Source organism: Phycodurus eques, chromosome 4 (assembly GCF_024500275.1).
Source record: "Phycodurus eques isolate BA_2022a chromosome 4, UOR_Pequ_1.1, whole genome shotgun sequence".
Lineage (NCBI taxonomy): Eukaryota > Metazoa > Chordata > Actinopteri > Syngnathiformes > Syngnathidae > Phycodurus > Phycodurus eques.
Genome location: NC_084528.1, coordinates 1,389,748 through 1,406,926, shown reverse-complemented (window position 1 = coordinate 1,406,926; position 17,179 = coordinate 1,389,748). Strand labels below are relative to the sequence as shown.

The 17,179-nt window shown below is 41.2% G+C and overlaps 1 protein-coding gene across 5 annotated transcripts in view; it reads left to right on the top strand.

The window, feature by feature from the left end:
* The window catches only part of adgrb1a (adhesion G protein-coupled receptor B1a), a 326,613-nt gene extending 310,271 nt beyond the window's left edge, over positions 1-16,342 (top strand). For all 5 annotated transcript variants that reach the window (XM_061673608.1, XM_061673606.1, XM_061673607.1 and 2 more), the window contains one exon: positions 14,830-16,342. In XM_061673608.1, the coding sequence (XP_061529592.1) occupies positions 14,830-15,027 (198 nt within the window). In that variant the 3' untranslated portion in view covers positions 15,028-16,342. The remainder of the gene's footprint in view (positions 1-14,829) is intronic.
* The last annotated feature ends 837 nt before the right edge of the window (positions 16,343-17,179 follow it).

Below are 17,179 nucleotides of genomic sequence, written 5' to 3'. Positions count from 1 at the left end.
AAGTTTTGGTGTGTGTGAAGTAATTTAATTACAATAAAGTAATTTAATTACAGTAAGTTAGCACCCATTATTTCTGTCATGTTGTAATGTTGGTTTGACCTGACTAATTTAGAATACATGATCTGACTGGAGCAGTGATTTCCAAACTTTATTAAGCCAAGGCACATATTTTACAATTGAAAAATCTCACGGCACACCAACAAACAAAAATGTCAGAAAAAGTGGACACATTAATTACTGTATGTACTTCCTGCCATCCAAGAGAAGACCATTCATTTGATCTTTCTGTCACTATGCCTCACTGGCATAAATAGATGAACAAAGACACATTATTTATCCATCCATCCATTTTCTGTACCACTTTATCCTCACTAGGGTCACGGGCGTGCTGGAGCCTATCCCAGCTATCTTTGGGCGAGAGGCGGGGTACACCCTGAACTGGTCGCCAGCCAATCGCAGGGCACATATAAACAAACAACCATTCGCACACACATTCAGACTTAAGGGCAATTTAGAGTCTTCAATCAACCTACCATGCATGTTTTGGGATGTGGGAGGAAACCGGGGTGCCCGGAGCAAACCCATGCAGGCACAGGGAGAACATGCAAACTCCACACAGGCGGGGCCGGGATCTGAACCCCGGTCCTCACATCTGGGAGCCAGATGTCGCCCCCCGTGCCGCCTACATTATTTATTGTAAATATATTTTTGGAGCAATTAAGTACATATACAGTACTTAGTATATACAGTAAATGAAAAAGTCATTAAAATAGACACATTGCTCCATCTTATGATCGGATCGGTGATCGGTTATCGTTTTTTCAACTCGTTGATTGGTGAACGGCCCCCAAAAACCTGATCGTGTAAAGCCTACTGACAACATCTGGTGAAAATTTCATGTCAATAGCACCTTTGGAAATACAGCGGCTGAAGTAAGTATTTAACACGTCACCATTTCTCTCACTAAATATACTTCCAAAGGTGCTACTGACCTGGAACTTTCACCAGATGTTGGGAACAACCCAAGTAATACAAAGAAAGTAGAACAAATAAGATCAAAAATTATGTTGTGTGTAAAAATTTTAAAAACACAGGGAAAAAGTATTGAACACATGAAGAACGGGAGGTTCAAAGGCATGGAAAGCCAAAACACCTAAAATCTATCAATAATCAAACAACAATCCAGCCCCTTGTCAGTGCAAATGAATATCAGCTGGTTCAGTCCTAATTGATGGCCTACAAAAAGATCACATTGTCAAGGTATGAGTCAAGACACATCTCATGATGGGTAAGAGCAGTTAGCTGTCTCTAGACAAACTAATTGTTTCAAAACATAACGATGGGGTTGGTTACAGGCGCATAGCTAAGATTCTAAACGTTCCCGTAAGCACGGTTGAGGCCATAATACGTAAATTGAAACCTAATCATACCACCATAAATTTGACTTGATCAGGTGCTCCTCGCAAGATTTCTGACAGAGGAGTGCAAGGAATAATCAGAACAGTTGTCCACAAGCCAAGGACCACCTCTGGAGAGCTTCAAAAAGACCTGGAATATGGCGGCTGAAAACCCATACAAAAAGAGAATACACCTTTTAATCGTCATTTCACCGCTCTTTCTCAAGAAGAGATTATTTTCTCTCAAACAATTCGGCAGCTAAAAGAATGACCTCCAAAATATATCCAATCCTCATTAGTGACCACGCACCAATTTCTCTCAATCTAAAAATTTAGTCAAATCTGGGACCCCCACCAACATGGCGCTTTAACATGTCCCTATTGAAGGACCCTGAATTTGATTCTTTCGTGAGGAAAAGAATGGGATGAGTTTTTGAAATTCAACGAATCCCCAACCATATCACCATCTCTGCTGTAGGAACCGGGAAAGGTGTATTGAGAGGTCAAATCATATCATACTCTTTGTACAAGAAAAAACAAGAACAAAAATTTGAAAATGAAATTGAGGAAGAAATTAAACACCTCACAGAAGAATATGCAATTAATCCGACCGATATGCTTGGAAACCTACTTCAAAGGGCAAAACATCAATTAAACGTCATGTTATCAAAAAGAACAGATTTTCTACAACAGCAGTTAAGATACACTAACTTTGAGCACAAAAATAAGTCATGAACATTTCTTGCAAACCAACTTCAGCGCAATAAAGAAAAGTCATTAATTACAGCCATTCAAGATTCAAATGGCAACTGCACACAGTCACCGCTAGAAATAAATGAAATATTTTACAATTATTATAGCAGCTTATACGCATCTTCGAACAACCCAGAACAAAAATAAATTGAAACTTTTATTAAGGATCTAAACATTCCTCAATTAAATACAGAAATTAAAGCGAGTCTTGATGTTCCTTTAAACATCACAGAATTACAAAAAATATTTTTAAAAAAATGCAATCGGGACGAGTGCCTGGTCCGGACGGAATGTCCGTCAAATTCATTAAACGTTTCAGGCGAATTTTAGCACCTCTATTTTTCAGAGCAGTCAAGGAGATAAACAATAAAAGTCAAATAAGTAGCCATATGGACGGCACGGTGAATGAGTGGTTAGCACATCTGCCTCACAGTTCTGAGGACCGTGGTTCAAATCCCGGCCCTGTCTGTGTGGAGTTTGCATGTTCTCCCCGTGCCTGCGTAGGTTTTCTCTGGATACTCCGGTTTCCTCTCACATCCCAAAAACATGCATGGTAGGTTGATTGATGACTCTAAATTGCTCGTAGGTGTGAATGTGAGTTTGAATGGCTGTTTGTTGCTTTGCGATTGGCTGGCGACCAGTTCAGGGTGTTCTGCGCCTCTCATCGGAAGATAGCTGGGATAGGTTCCAGCACGCCCGCGACCCTCGTGAGGATAAAGTGGTACAGAAAATGGATGGATGGATAAATAATGTGTCTTTGTTCATCTAGTTATGCCAGTGAGGCATAGTGAGTGAGGATAAGCGGTACAGAAAATGTATGGTCAAGGAGATAAACGATAAAGGTCAAATAAGTAGCCATATGAACACAGCTTCAATTAAATTATTACTCAAGTCAGGTAAAGACCCCGCTCTCCCGGCTATTTATGAGCCCTTATCACTGATTAATGTAGATATCAAGATTATCTGGAAAGCCCTCGCAACGAGACTTGAAAAGGTTCTCCCATCGATAATCCACCATGACCAGACAGGTTTCATTATAGGTAGAAGTTCCACAAATAATGTCAGACATCTATTAAATTTGATAAGCATGTCACAGCGTAAAAATCTTAATGCAATCACCATGTAACTTGACGCAGAGAAAACTTTCGATAAAGTTAACTGGGCTTTCCTGTTTGCAGTTCTTTGCAAATTTGGCTTTGGAGACTCATTTACACATTGGATAGCAACATTATACAACTCGCCAAAAGCGACAGTCAACACAAATTAGATTACATCACAAAGTTTTCCTTTATAAAGAGGAACCAGACAAGGCGTAAGAATGCTAATATTAAAGGTATCTGCGCACCAGTGACAGAACACAAAATCAATCTGTATGCTGATGATATTGTTCTGTATTTACAGGAACCCAAGTCTTCTCTTCAGTCAGTCTTCAATCTCATTAAAACATTTTCATAAATATCAGATTACTCTATCAACTGGACAAAATCAACAATACTCCCAATAAAAGCAAACTCATGAAATCCTGCAGATCAAACCCCAGATTACCCCCTTCCTATAGGAAGCATTAAATATTTAGGTGTTAATATTTTGCCGGAACTCTCAGAGCTAACCAATCTAAATTACAAACCACTTCTGGGAAAAAAATCTCATCTGATTTAAAATGCTGGAATAAAAATGAAAACCTTACCTCAAATAAAATATTTATTCTCAATGATTCCATTTAAGACCACATTTAAATAAAACATTACATTCTGCCGTAATAATTTTTATTAAAAAAATAAGAAAAATAGAATTAGTTTATCCACTCTTCAGAAAAGTAAACAGGAGGGAGGCCTAAATGCTCTCAACTTTAAACACTATTATTGAGCTAACCAATTACAATACCTCATCAAATGGATGCACCACAATGAGGGTTTGCCTGGGTGGGTGGCATTGGGTCCCTGCGACCTCCTCCGGGTGGTCAGTTGTCATGGCTCCTCGGTGGGGCCGTCGGACCGCCCTGGGTCTCTCGTGTGGGACGTGTCCCGTCCGCCAGGCTGATCTCGGGTGGACTTCTGGGCCCGATCCCACCTCTCGATTGGGTGGGGTCCTCAGCCACTGCGGTGCAGGCACAGCAATTACAGGACACTTCTGATAGTCATTGTGCATGTGAAACGGTGTCAATTCACTTGCATGTGTCCGGAGGCACACACCCCTGGGACTTTTGTCGCTGAGTGTGGGGCCACTCACTTATTGCGACAAATAACTCAGGAATATGCAAATTTCTTGGGTATCCCTACACTCACACTCTTGTCCTATAGACGTTTGTAATTTACATAGCCACTCCCACCACACTTCAGTTGTACAGCCGGCGTCACGACCCTTGTCCTGCATGCTTCTTCTCCTGTCCTTGTCCTGTTCTATCTTGTCCTGTCCTTCCCTCACGGGGTGTAGCACTACTGCCCCATACAACACTCATATCTAATGTGTCATTTTTCTAGATATATAAGGATTTACTTTTCTCATCTTGTTTACAGTTAGTGCTTTGTCTTTTGTCTTCTTTTCTCACTCCCCTCTAGAAACTTAGTTCTGTTCGACTGATCAAGTGATTCTCAATAAATAACCATTATAATACTATGAAACCACAGCGGCAGCTTAAAAACTCCACTGTAACATAATAAAACTGTTCTGGCATAAAAGGGATATGGATCCTCCATTCTGCTTGAACTAACAGCGGAACAGGACCAAAAAAAAAAAAAAGACCTGTATTGAGCAGGTACTGTTGTCACAAGGAAAACAGTGAGTAATGGACTCTGCCGCCATGGCCACTCTGCACGCTCACCACGCAAGACCCCATTGGTTAAAATAAAAAAAATAAAATAAAAAAAAGCATGTTAAAGCTTGTCTAAAGTTTGCTGAACAACATTTGGACAAGCCAGTTAAATAGTGGGAGAATATAGTCTGTTGGATGAGAGCAAAATTGAACTTTTTAGATGCCATAATTAATGCTCACCATGTTTGGAGGAGAAGTGGCACTGCACATCACTCTAAAAACACCATTCCAACAGTGAAGTTCGAAGGTGGGAACATGATGGTGAGGGGCTGCTTTTCAACAAATTGTACTGGTAAACTTCACATTATTGAAGGAAGGATGAATGGGCAAATGTACTGAAAAATTCATAACAAAAATCTGCTGCCATCTACGAGGATGATGAAAATGAAACAAGGGTGGACATTTCAGCAGGATAATGATCCAAAACATACTGCCAAAGAAACTCTCAATTGGTTTCAAAGAAAGAAAAAAAATAAAGCTGCTAGAATGACCCAGCCCATCCAACTTGAATCCAATCGAAAATCGATGGAAAGAACTGAAACTCAAGGTCCATAAAAGAAGCCCACGGAACCTTCAAGATTTGAAGACTGCTTGTGTAGAGGAATGGGCCAAAATCATACCAGAGCAATGTATGTGACGAGTTTCTCCATACAGGAGGCATCTTGAAGCTGTCATTGCAAACAACGGCTTTTGTAGAAAAAGTATTCAATAAATATTCACATTATTACACACAACTTAATTTCTGAGTTTATTTGTTTAGTTCTAGTTTATTTGTATGTATGGATTACTTGGGGTGTTTCCAACATCTGGCGAAATTTATATAGCAATTTATATAGCAATAGCAATTTAATGATAAAAATGGTGCCGTGTTAAATACTTATTTCAGCCGCTGTATATTTGGTGAGAAAAATGGTGACGTGTTAAATACTTATTTCAGCCACTGGCTATATATTTGTGGGTGTCTGCATACAGAGGGAAAGTTTTAACTTTCTTTTTTTTTTTTACTGATATAGACATCGATTTCCACATTAAAAAAAAAACATATTAGTAATTTATTAATGCGGACACTTACGCTTCATTACAGTTGATACAATATCGCCCCTGGGATCACAGATTATGACGAAACCCAGTCTACACTTTTAACATTGTAGCATGTTTCTCTTTTGCTGTCAACTCTCAAAAGCATTCCGTCCCATTTTTTGACACTTTAAAAATCTTACACATCCACCACAATCATGGCATGGCACGTTTACCAATACCACCCACACGCATTGTATCATGACCATCCCGTTTTGTCCACGGTTCCCTGAAATGTGGCCACCGTGGCCGCCAGGTATTTTGTGAAAACGTAGCTTAACCAAACATGATGTAGCTTTCTGGTTAGTTCATTTGGGTAGCTGTCATTCTGTTGCAAAAGACTAACTACAGTTATGTACTAAGCAGACATGTTGTTTATTGATACAATCTGTTGGGAATGCTCAGAAGGAATACACTCCCAGCCAATAGTATTGAAACACTGAGGCCAATTCTTTATTCCTTTATTTTTCCTGTAGACTGAAAACATTTGGGTTTGACATCAATTATGAGGCAAGAGATCAACATTTTACTTTTTATTTCTAGATCTGATATACAAAACGTTTTGGACTGACAGATGTTTGATTGTTTTTTTGTTCTGGCATGTGCCCTACAACTTTGATTATGTGAATGTCAAATGTGTGTTTGTATTAAATGTCTAGGCTCAGTTTCAGATGCGGGTTATGCATGTGAAGACTATATTCATGCAAGTAAAAGGTTTAACCAACAGAAAAACCATAGAATTGAGAAACAGCCATTGCTCAAACCTTGGCCACAGCCAAGCCAGCCTTTTGGGATGTCCTGTAGAAGAAAGGATCCACGGGTGTACGAAGTAACAGACATCTAATGTGTTGAAGGAAAACAGCAGTTGATGACAGAAAAATTGTGAAAACTGTAAAGAAAGCCCACAACAGCTGTTAACAATATGAGCACCAACCTCCAATATGGGTGGTGTGACGATATCACAATCTACTGTTTGCAGAAGACGAACGCAAGTGTAGACTCTACAGTAGAACATTCAAATTATTCATTCCAAGAAGACTAGGAAGGCCAGGTGAAAATTCACCAGAGTACTCAGACTGGCCTTAAAAGAACTAAAAGCACCACAAAACAATGCAACTGTTTGGTGACGTCAATGGCATACAGGCTTGATGCAGTTATTGATAAAGGATTTACAACTACATATTTAATATGATTGACGACAGTCTATGATAATTGTGTATGTTCCAATACCTTTGCTTTTGTTTTAAATAAGGTTTCTCTTCTAAGTTATATATCAGATGCGGCTGTAAATATCTGAAAATAAAAGCTGATTTCTTGATCTCACGGAAACTTCATGAATTGATTACGCTGTACTAATACTTTAGAAGGACAGTGTATCTCTCAATCATCCCTGGACTTTTATTTAAAAATACACTATAATGCCTTCTTGTATCCATCTGTTATGAAGTGATCTTTTTCATTTTTATCATTTTACTCTTAGAATACTAAGTGCGTAAGGAACAAATATATTGGCAACATGGAACATTCAATTCCAAATCAAAACATGACGGAAAATGTGTTCTTCAAAAAGTAATAGTACAGGGGCTCCTCAGTTGTCCGGTATCCCATACTCCTGGAGCACACTCCACGAGGGACACGGTCGAACGCCTTTCCCATAAATAATCCACAAAACACATATAGACTGGTTGGGCGAACTCCCATGCACCCTCCAGAACCCAGAGCTGCCAACCTATGGAAATTCACTTCCAGAACAATTTGCCCAAATCTGTCTGAATTTCCATATTTTCAAAATGTTGTCAAGCACATTACCGCGGGACACTTATTGCAGTATATTACGTAATACAACCCAATTCCAATGAAGTTGGGACATTGTGTTAAACAAATAAAAACAGAATACAATGATTTGCAAATCATGTTCAACCTATATTTAATTGAATACACTAAAAAGACAAGATATTTAATGTTCAAACTGATAAATAATCATTAGCAAATAATCATTAACTTAGAATTTTATACCTGCAACACGTTCCAAAACAGCTGGGTCAGGGTCATTTTTACCACTGTGTTACATCACCTTTTCTTTTAACAACATTCAATAAACGTTTGGGAACTGATGACACTTAATTGTTGAAGCTTTGTAGGTGGAATTCTTTCCCATTCTTGCTTGATGTACAGCTTCAGCTGTTCAACAGTCCGGGGTCTCCGTTGTCGTATTTTACGCTTCATAATGTGCCACACATTTTCAATGGCTCTGGACTGCAGACAGGCCAGTCTAGTACCCGGACTCTTTTACTACGAAGCCACACTGTTGTAACACGTGCAGAATGTGGTTTGGCATTGTCTTGCTGAAATAAGCAGGGGAGTCCATGAAAAAGACATTGCTTGGATGGCAGCATATGTTTTTCCAAAACCTGTATGTCGTCGTCCACAATTTCCAAAAACAATTTGAAATGTGGACTCGTCGGACCACAGAATACTTTTCCACTTTGCATTAGTCCATCTTAGATGAGCTCGGGCCCAGAGAAGCCGGCGGTGATTCTGGTTGTTGTTGATAAATGGCTTTTGCTTTGCATAGTAGAGTTTCAAGTTGCACTTACGGATGTAGCGCCGAACTGTAGTGTTCCTGATCCCATGTGGTGATATCCTTTACACATTGATGTCGGTTTTTGATGCAGTGCCTGAGGGATTGAAGGTCATGGGCATTCAATGTTGGTTTTCGGCCTTGAACCATTCAAGTGCTGTACGTCTGATTCCCACCCACTGTTCCAAACGAGTAATCAGGATATCATGGACCAAAGTATCAAAGGCTAATAGTAAGATCTAAAAGTACTAAGACAACACAGTGACCAGAGTCAGTAGCTAAAAAGACGTCATTAACAACTCTTAAAAGCGCTGATTCGGTGCTGTGCAGTGTTTTAAAAACAGATTGGAAAGGCTCAATAATATTGTGTTTATTAATAACCCCCATAACCTGGGAATAGAAAATATTTTCCAAGATTTTATAAAGGAGAGGCAATTTGGAGATAGGCCTAAAATTTGCAACAACAAAAAATGGGATCCAGCCCAGGTTTTTATTAAAATTAATGGGAAACGCTCCTGCAGACAGACTACTATTAATAACTACAGTAAATGATGGCCCAATATAAGGGAAAACCTCCTTAAAAAGCCAGGCAGGGACAATATCACTTGGAGAGACCGAGGGCTTCAAATGACTAACAATTTACTGCACAAAGTACAGGGTCACATGCTCAAAATAGTCTAAAACAGCAGAGTAGGGGAGAAACACTGAAGGATCAAAACTAGGGGGTGAAATAAGTAACTCTGGCAGAAGTGACTTTATCAAGGAAAAGTTGAAGAAAGTTTTCACACACAGCCGGGGAACCCTCAATTCCAACAGTCTGTGGTGCTTCAAGGCAGAGTTGATAACCTTAAACAGAACACGAGGCTTGTGGGAGTTTAACAGGACAATATCAGAAAAAAAAATTTGCTTACTGTCTTTCACAGTGGATTGGTAATGATGCCAGGTGTCTCTCAACGTGTGAAAAGACACATGTAATTTGTCCTTTTTCCACATTTTCTCAGCTCTTCGACAGCCCTGTCTGGAAGCACGGGTTGTTTCATTCAGGCAAGGGCTCAGCCTCTGCTTTAGTTTTTTGCCTCCTGGCTTTTAATGGAGCCGCAATGTCCATAACAGTGTGACAGGTGTCGAGGAACCAAGAGTTCAGCGCCTCGGTATCATTATACACACAGGTATGACTGAAGGAAGTCGAGAAGTAAGCAGCAGCAGTGAATCTGACGAGCTCTAGCGCGAGGTTTGACTGTTTGACAGCAAACAGCAGCTTCAAACAGTACAGGCATATGATCAGGAAAAAAAAGCATCACAGATCTCCAGATTAGAAACAAACAAACCATAGGAGAAAACAAGATCATGTGTGTGACCACGTTCATGTGTAGGCACAATTACAGACTGGACAAGGATAAAAGAGTCGATGATGCTTCGAAAGTCACTCACTAATGGGTTCTTGGGGCAACACGTGAATATTACAATCACCAACAATAAGAACCCGGTCATATTTAGGCATAATATCCGCCAAGAACATAGAGAAGTCCGTTAAAAAGTCTGTAATTGTTAGTCTTGAGATGGCCTGATAAACCACCGCACACAACACCGTGTGTGAATGAACCAGTTCAAACAGACTCAGTTCAAAGCTGGCGGGAGATAACAGTGATATCTCTTTGCATTGAGAATCACTCTTAAAAACAATCACAATTCCTCCACCTCAGCCAGATGTCCAGGAAGAATTGAAATAGCAACACTCGTCAGGTAAAAGTTCCGTAAAGACACAGGACTCACCAGAACTCAGCCAGGTCTCGGAGATAAAGTTCAGTTCCCGAGATATGAAGAAGTCCTTAAGGATAAAAATTTTATTCCCAAGTGATCGGGCGTTTCCCAGGCCAAACCTAGCAGGCGCTAGCGGGTCAGGGCAAACAGCTGATGAGGGAGCACAGAGGGCGCAGATACTCCAGATTCACTCCACGCAAGCGGAGGCATTGAGCCCAAGGAAGGCCACATCGGAGCCCGCCGTCACCAGACAGACAGGAACAGGGTCAAGGGAACGCTGAGCGACACAGGCGAGAACCAGCTCCAAAACCACCTCGATAGGGGCGTGCCAAAACGGCCCACGGCCTCACAAGGCAGCCACTACGCTTTCCCCGGCGTTGGTGCCTTTTTCACCAAGGCGGTGGAGCAAGAGTGCGTCGGAGATATGACGGGATATCCGATAGAAAAGGAGGCTCTGTTCCTCGCTTCCGTAATAGTCCAATTTACGCACATTTAGAGCGGTGATCCTCAGATCTAGTAGCGTTTGGCGATCATATACCAGCAGAGAGTTGACGGTTTGTACAAGTGTTTTAAACAGAAAAAACGCACACAACAGGTGGAGCAGCTGACACACTGCCGCCATCTTGCCACCACCTTTAGTAGAAAAATAAGCCACCCTGTGCAGAACAAATGTTTTGTTCACAAATTTTTGTTCAAGAAACGTATCGTGTTTATATTTTTTGCTTTTAATGCACTTCCGTGATTTAACTCATTTAACATTTTAATATAATACATCATAACATTTTAATGTACAAGTAAATTCCATGGTATTACACACACAATGTACTATATTTAAGGTCTTAGCATAATTGATATTTTTTGAGTTGGCTAAAGTCACAAATACACTAACGAATGATAAAATAGTTAATATTAATTTTCTATTTAAACGGTGTATTTGTGACTTTAGCCAACTCAAAAAAAAAAAAAAGAAAAAAAAAAAAGATAGGCACGGTTGACAACTGGTTTTCACATCCGCCTCACAGTTCTGAGGACCGCGGTTCAAATCCCGATAGTATAGACTCTAAAATAAATAAAATAGACTCTAAAATTGATAAAAATGAATAATGATAAAATATTGCTTCCAACACTATTATCCACACCTGGATATTCTCTGGCATGCTGACAAGTTCTGCCAATGACCTCTGCGTCTAAATTAGAGGTCTGGCAGCGGAGCCAAGGGGTGGTGGACGGGGCGGGGGGGAGGGAGGGTGGTGTTGTCTCCTCTCTCCGTTTCTGCAGGTCATTGTTTTCTTTGGCATGGTTTGCATGTGTTTGTATAAATTTGTGGTGTTGCCACTGTACCTTACAGCCTTTTTGTAAACAGTGCAGATTGTTAATGTCATTTTCAACCTGAAAATATAACAACATGGCGTTCTTCCGCTCACAGTGCTGTGGATGGCACACGTGTGCATGTGTGTGCTGTGCTCGTGGGCGGGCGGAGACAGCGGCTTGCTTGCTCACGCTGCTACGTCACGTGACGGCACAAAACATAAGAGAGGGGAGGAGGAGCTAAGAGTGCTAGCCACTCACCAGTTGCCATTCGGCACTGACTGCTGCTAAGTCATGTGACGGCACATCGAAACACAAGCCGGGAGATGAGGAGCGAAGCTCCGCGTTGAGACAGAAACGGCGAGTCTGGCATCGCCTGTTTGATGAAACCAAAGCAGTGCATGCAAGAGTGAAACTGAAACTATTGTATCGATATTTTCAGGCGAGTATCGAGCCGATCCAATACTGACTCGATATTATTGATATTTACGATCGATCTGCCCACCACTGGTTGATATGCCAAAGAGGTTAGAATTAGCCTTTTTTTTTTTTTTTTCTAAAGAGAGATGGCACAACATTTTGTGGACGAATGGTTCTTTTTTAGGATAAGCAGTTTAGAAAATGGATGGATGGTTGGTTCTTTTTGGTACAATGAGCCATCGATATTTTTCAGACGCCCCACTGAATTCAAGCGAGAGTACACTGACCGCTATGAAGCATGGTGGCGCAAGCATCATGATATAGAAATGTTTCTCTTATTTATCGCATACTAGCAATCATGGATCAGTTGGAATTATCCAGAATACCTGTAGAGATCATGTTGGCTCATGGCAAACAGGAAATGCCCTTGAAATGGGTGTTTCGACAAGACAACAACCACAAACTAGAGTTGCAGAATATATCATTTAAGTATCATCGTCGCAAAGTACGATTGCTTGGCCCCCTTGATCCCCTGATTTGTCCGTGTGTGATTATTCTTTATGGGGACACCTCAAGGTACGTGCGTATGCGCATAGACCCCGTACCTTAGACAAGGTGAAGGAAGCTATTTGCATGGAAGTCATCCATATCAACAGAGCAATTTTGGCGAGTGTGGAAGCCAACTTCCATCAACACCTTCAGAAATGCTTTAGCCAAACCCATGTTGTTTTGCACAATGCACATACCGTAACTATATACCTACTGGGGGCGTGCCTTTAGCATCCTCTTTCACGCGCACCCTTCCCCCTTTAACGTCCGCATGCTGTCTTCAGTTACGTCTGCCTTTCCTCTATATAAGCAGCGTGCCGGCAGGAAATGCTCCCAGTCAGTCAAGCGGAGCGCTCGTCAAAGTCGCACAACAACATTTACAGATTTTGAAACTCGGTGCACATAAGGCGCCCCGTCCATTTTGGAGAAAATGTAAGACTTTTAAGTACGCCTTATGGTTGTGAAAATACGGTACTTAAACTTTTTCTGTGGGGAAAAAAAAACAAAACTTTTCTATCTCTCTCGTCAGAATTTGACGAATGAATGAATGTCGCGACAGATTCAACTTTAGGGCAGCGGGTAGAGCTACGTACACAACAACGTTTTTTTCTTAAGCTAATGCACTCAAGCCGGCACGGTGGACGTCTGGTTAGCACGTCTGCCTCACAGTTCTGGGGACCGGGGTTCAAAACCCGGCCCCGCCTGGGTGGGTTTTCTTCGGGAACTCCGGTTTCCTCCCACATCCCAAAAACATGCGTGGTAGGTTGATTGAAGACTCTAAATTGCCCGCAGGTGTGAATGTGAATGCGAACGATTGGTTGTTTCTGCCCTTCGATTGACTGGCAACCGGTTCAGGGTGTACCCCGCCTGCCGCCCGAAGATAGCTGGGATAGGCTCCAGCAGCCCGCGACCCTAGTGAGGATAAGCGGTAAAGAAAATGGATGGATCGATGGATAATGCACTCAAATACAGAAAACCTAATGCAGATGTTAAAACATAGGTATAAAATAACATTGATTAAAAACAAATGGATAGTGTTCAGGATGTGCTAATGACTCTACAGTATAACAGGGCTGAAGAAATTAACTTAATGTCTAGCTGGACTATTGTTCAATACTACTGTGCATTTAAATACACATAGGCTTCATACAAATAACTACATATACTTTTGTGCTCTACTGAGCGTAGTTTTTCTCCAAAGGGAAAAAGAGAAATGTGTGCTGGTTTTCACAGTTATGTGTATTTTATCCTGTATTTTTTTAACATCGCAGCGCAGGGTCAAAAAAAAAAAATTGCAAAGTCATTCATTTCATTCATTTCCAGTTATTGTAGGCAGTCAGACCAGACTGCAGTTCCGTAGCTCCTCAATGAGGGTAGACTTTTAACTCCGTAAAAGTAGTTCTGTCTGTGTCGAGCAGCAACCTACGACTGTATCTCAGAGCGGACTTGGTGCGTGAGAGTTAACTTTTGCGATAAACCCGTATTTTAAGTAGGACTCCTGATAAAGTGTTGTTTAAACAAATCTATTCAGTAAACGTAATGAGCTGAATTAGTTTATGAAATGATTTCGTTCTTTGAGCTCTGCCGCCGTTAGTCAGACAGAACAGAAACAGAAGCGTTCGAACCGGCTGGGACCGGAAACGGAAGCGTTCTGTGCAGTCTCGACGTGTCATTTGAGATGCGCAGCTGTTGCGGCGGAGAAGATCCGAAGATCAATTTTCAAAATAAAACACATTGACACGTGAATTGCAATAAAACAGAAATTATATAAATAGGTCATTCTTTCTCTGCGGCCCGGTACCGGTCCGCAGACCGGTGGTTGGGGACCACTGGTGTAGAGTACAACTACGGTAAATATTATTTCAATGATTCTCAGGAAAGTAAAAGTAACCATTTTCAGTTTATACCTCCATTTTTTTTAGTCAAACAAAATCTGGTAATATCTAATATCCACTAATATCCGTTTTCCACTATTCTTTACAGGAATAACACATCAGATCCCTTTTGCCCCCTTTTTTAAAATTAGAATACAATATAGCTGTGTGTTTGGAAATAAAAGCTGTTATGGATTTTTATTATGGGTTTTGAGCTCTATAGCTCACACATTCAACACACAGCTGTAGATCCTCAACTAAGTAGTACAAAACAAAACTGTTCTCTCCTTTCATTAGGATAAGCAGCAGAGCCCAAGTAAGAGGGCATGGGAGGGCATACAAAAGACCCACTCCCCAACATCCTGGGGAAGAAAGGACGACCTGGTGACAGCAGTGACCTCCCCTTTGGAGATGCAGACAGTGGAGTGGGAGAAGACAAGTGCAACTATTCCTTTGGTAGGCCAAGACATCATGGACCTGCAGACGGAGGTGTGATAAATCAAACATTTCCTCAACTCATATTTCACATCAGTCTTGGACAAATAAGCAACATGCCACATTATACTGGTTGAGGAGAAAGGAGAGATAAGAAAAAGACAATGAAAGCAGGAAATGAATGCAAGATAACTGGTATCATGATGTCCTTGTATGTTGTTTCATTTAATGGTTGGACCTGCGTTTTCATCAGAAATGAACTGTCCCCCTAATATGGAGATGAGTACCAAACTGGCTCACATAGGAGACAGTTGGCAAAGTAGGAGATTCAGCAACTCCATTGTGCATTATACTCAAAGGTTATGACCTGTTGTCTGGTATGTATGTAATGGTTGTAATGTAATTAGTCATGTCTTCTTTCCATTCAGTGTTACTCCATCACTGTTGCACTTCTTTCTCCAAATCAACGCTGCTGTTTTACATGGCTCACGAAAGGTTTTCCTCTATGTCAGTGAAAAAAAAATCACCAACTCTTTGGGGACATACAGCCAAGCACCCAGTACCATGCTCCTCCCCTGCGCTACTCACCCATAATCCTTTTGGCTCCAACACTTTTACCACCCTGGCACGGTTGGCACTGGTGATACAAGTGAAGAAGGAATGTGGATGGCAAAAAAAAAAGAATCATGCACCCAAAAACCCCTCTGAGATTTTTGCAGGCGTTGCTATCTAACCGGGTCTCAACATCAATGCCACCCCTTGAGGATCAGGGGTAGCTCACAGCTAGTCAGTCAACACATCCAACTATGTGCTATTTGTTGACGAAGATAGGCAGGCAAGCTTAGTACAGCTAACATAAAATGTTTAACATTGGATTAAAAAAGGAGTGTATTTATGTTTAATAATTAAAGATGGCTGTGTGACTCAAGATAGAAATATATACCGTATGTTATGATACATAAAAGGAACATGAAAGCACAAGGCTCATTTGGAGTCAAGATGTACAGCATTGTAATTATTTCAACAGAATGGAGTTCAGCCTTTAAATACACTTCATACTGTGCTTGGGGAAGAGTCATTACTGAAAATAAGAGCATTATTATGAGATCCTTCTTCTCCCTTCCCCGTCTTTTCACGATACCGGACTATATGCGTGTTCTGTATAAAAATGTAACCTGTGTGTTTTTGTATTGCACCCATTTTACTCTTGGAGTTCCTTGCTGTTCCCCCCCTGTTCTCTAATCTGCCTGATCGTCCGTCAGCCTTTCTCACAGAGCCCTCCCACACCTCCTAACATGCCTTTTTTATTTTACCTGGTGTCATCTGTTTGTCAATGTACAGTTTTCAGAGCACAAAGTGAATGTGTCTTATTTCTAATAAAAATATATATGTACATAAAAGCAGTCATCATGATTTTAGCTCTTGCTTGCTGTGCTAATAGAAATATTGGTTTTCTTATGCTCCTTTTTTTGGGAATGTGACATAAATTGTATTTAAATGTACTGTATATGTGTATTCTACATGGTGTATGTACTGTATATGTTCATCAGAAAGCAAGCTAGGTATACCATTATGTATTACCACGATATAGGCAAACATAGGAAGCAGTTTGCAAAAACGTCCAATGCTACAACAACTTACTTAAAGGGCGTTATCCAAGTTTTGGAAATGCTAGCAAGATCTCAATCTAGCCCCATTTCATGTCCCGCCACCCGGCCCCTGCCGCCTTGTGTCTGCACGAAGAAACTCCCCCAGTTCACTCAACGAAAAAGAACCATGAAGAGTGCAGCTCGGTCAGCCAGGTGCATGCAACAAGCCGCTGGAGGAATGAGGAAGTGACCCGGACCCAAGAGTTTTTTTAGTGGGATGACCAGAAATGTTGTCGGGTGGCCGCAAAATCAAATCGTGGAGGGGGAGTCTAATGTTTTACCCCTTGAAAACCGATCGTCAATGGGGGTGCGTAAATATTTTCCAGATTATTCCAGACACACGTGGGGGTTGGCCAAAGGCATGGCCACCCTTCAGTTTAAGGTGGCCACCCCCTGACCCTTGTCCCCCTCACCTGCGACCGCCTCACTCAGACTGCACCGCGAGCCCAAACGTTACACGAAATGTTGCCAACCAGCCACATATTTTCTTTATTGCTTTGAGGTCTCAAAGTGACAGTTGCTTATCCCAGTTGACTAAGCCAACAGATACATGCTGGATAATT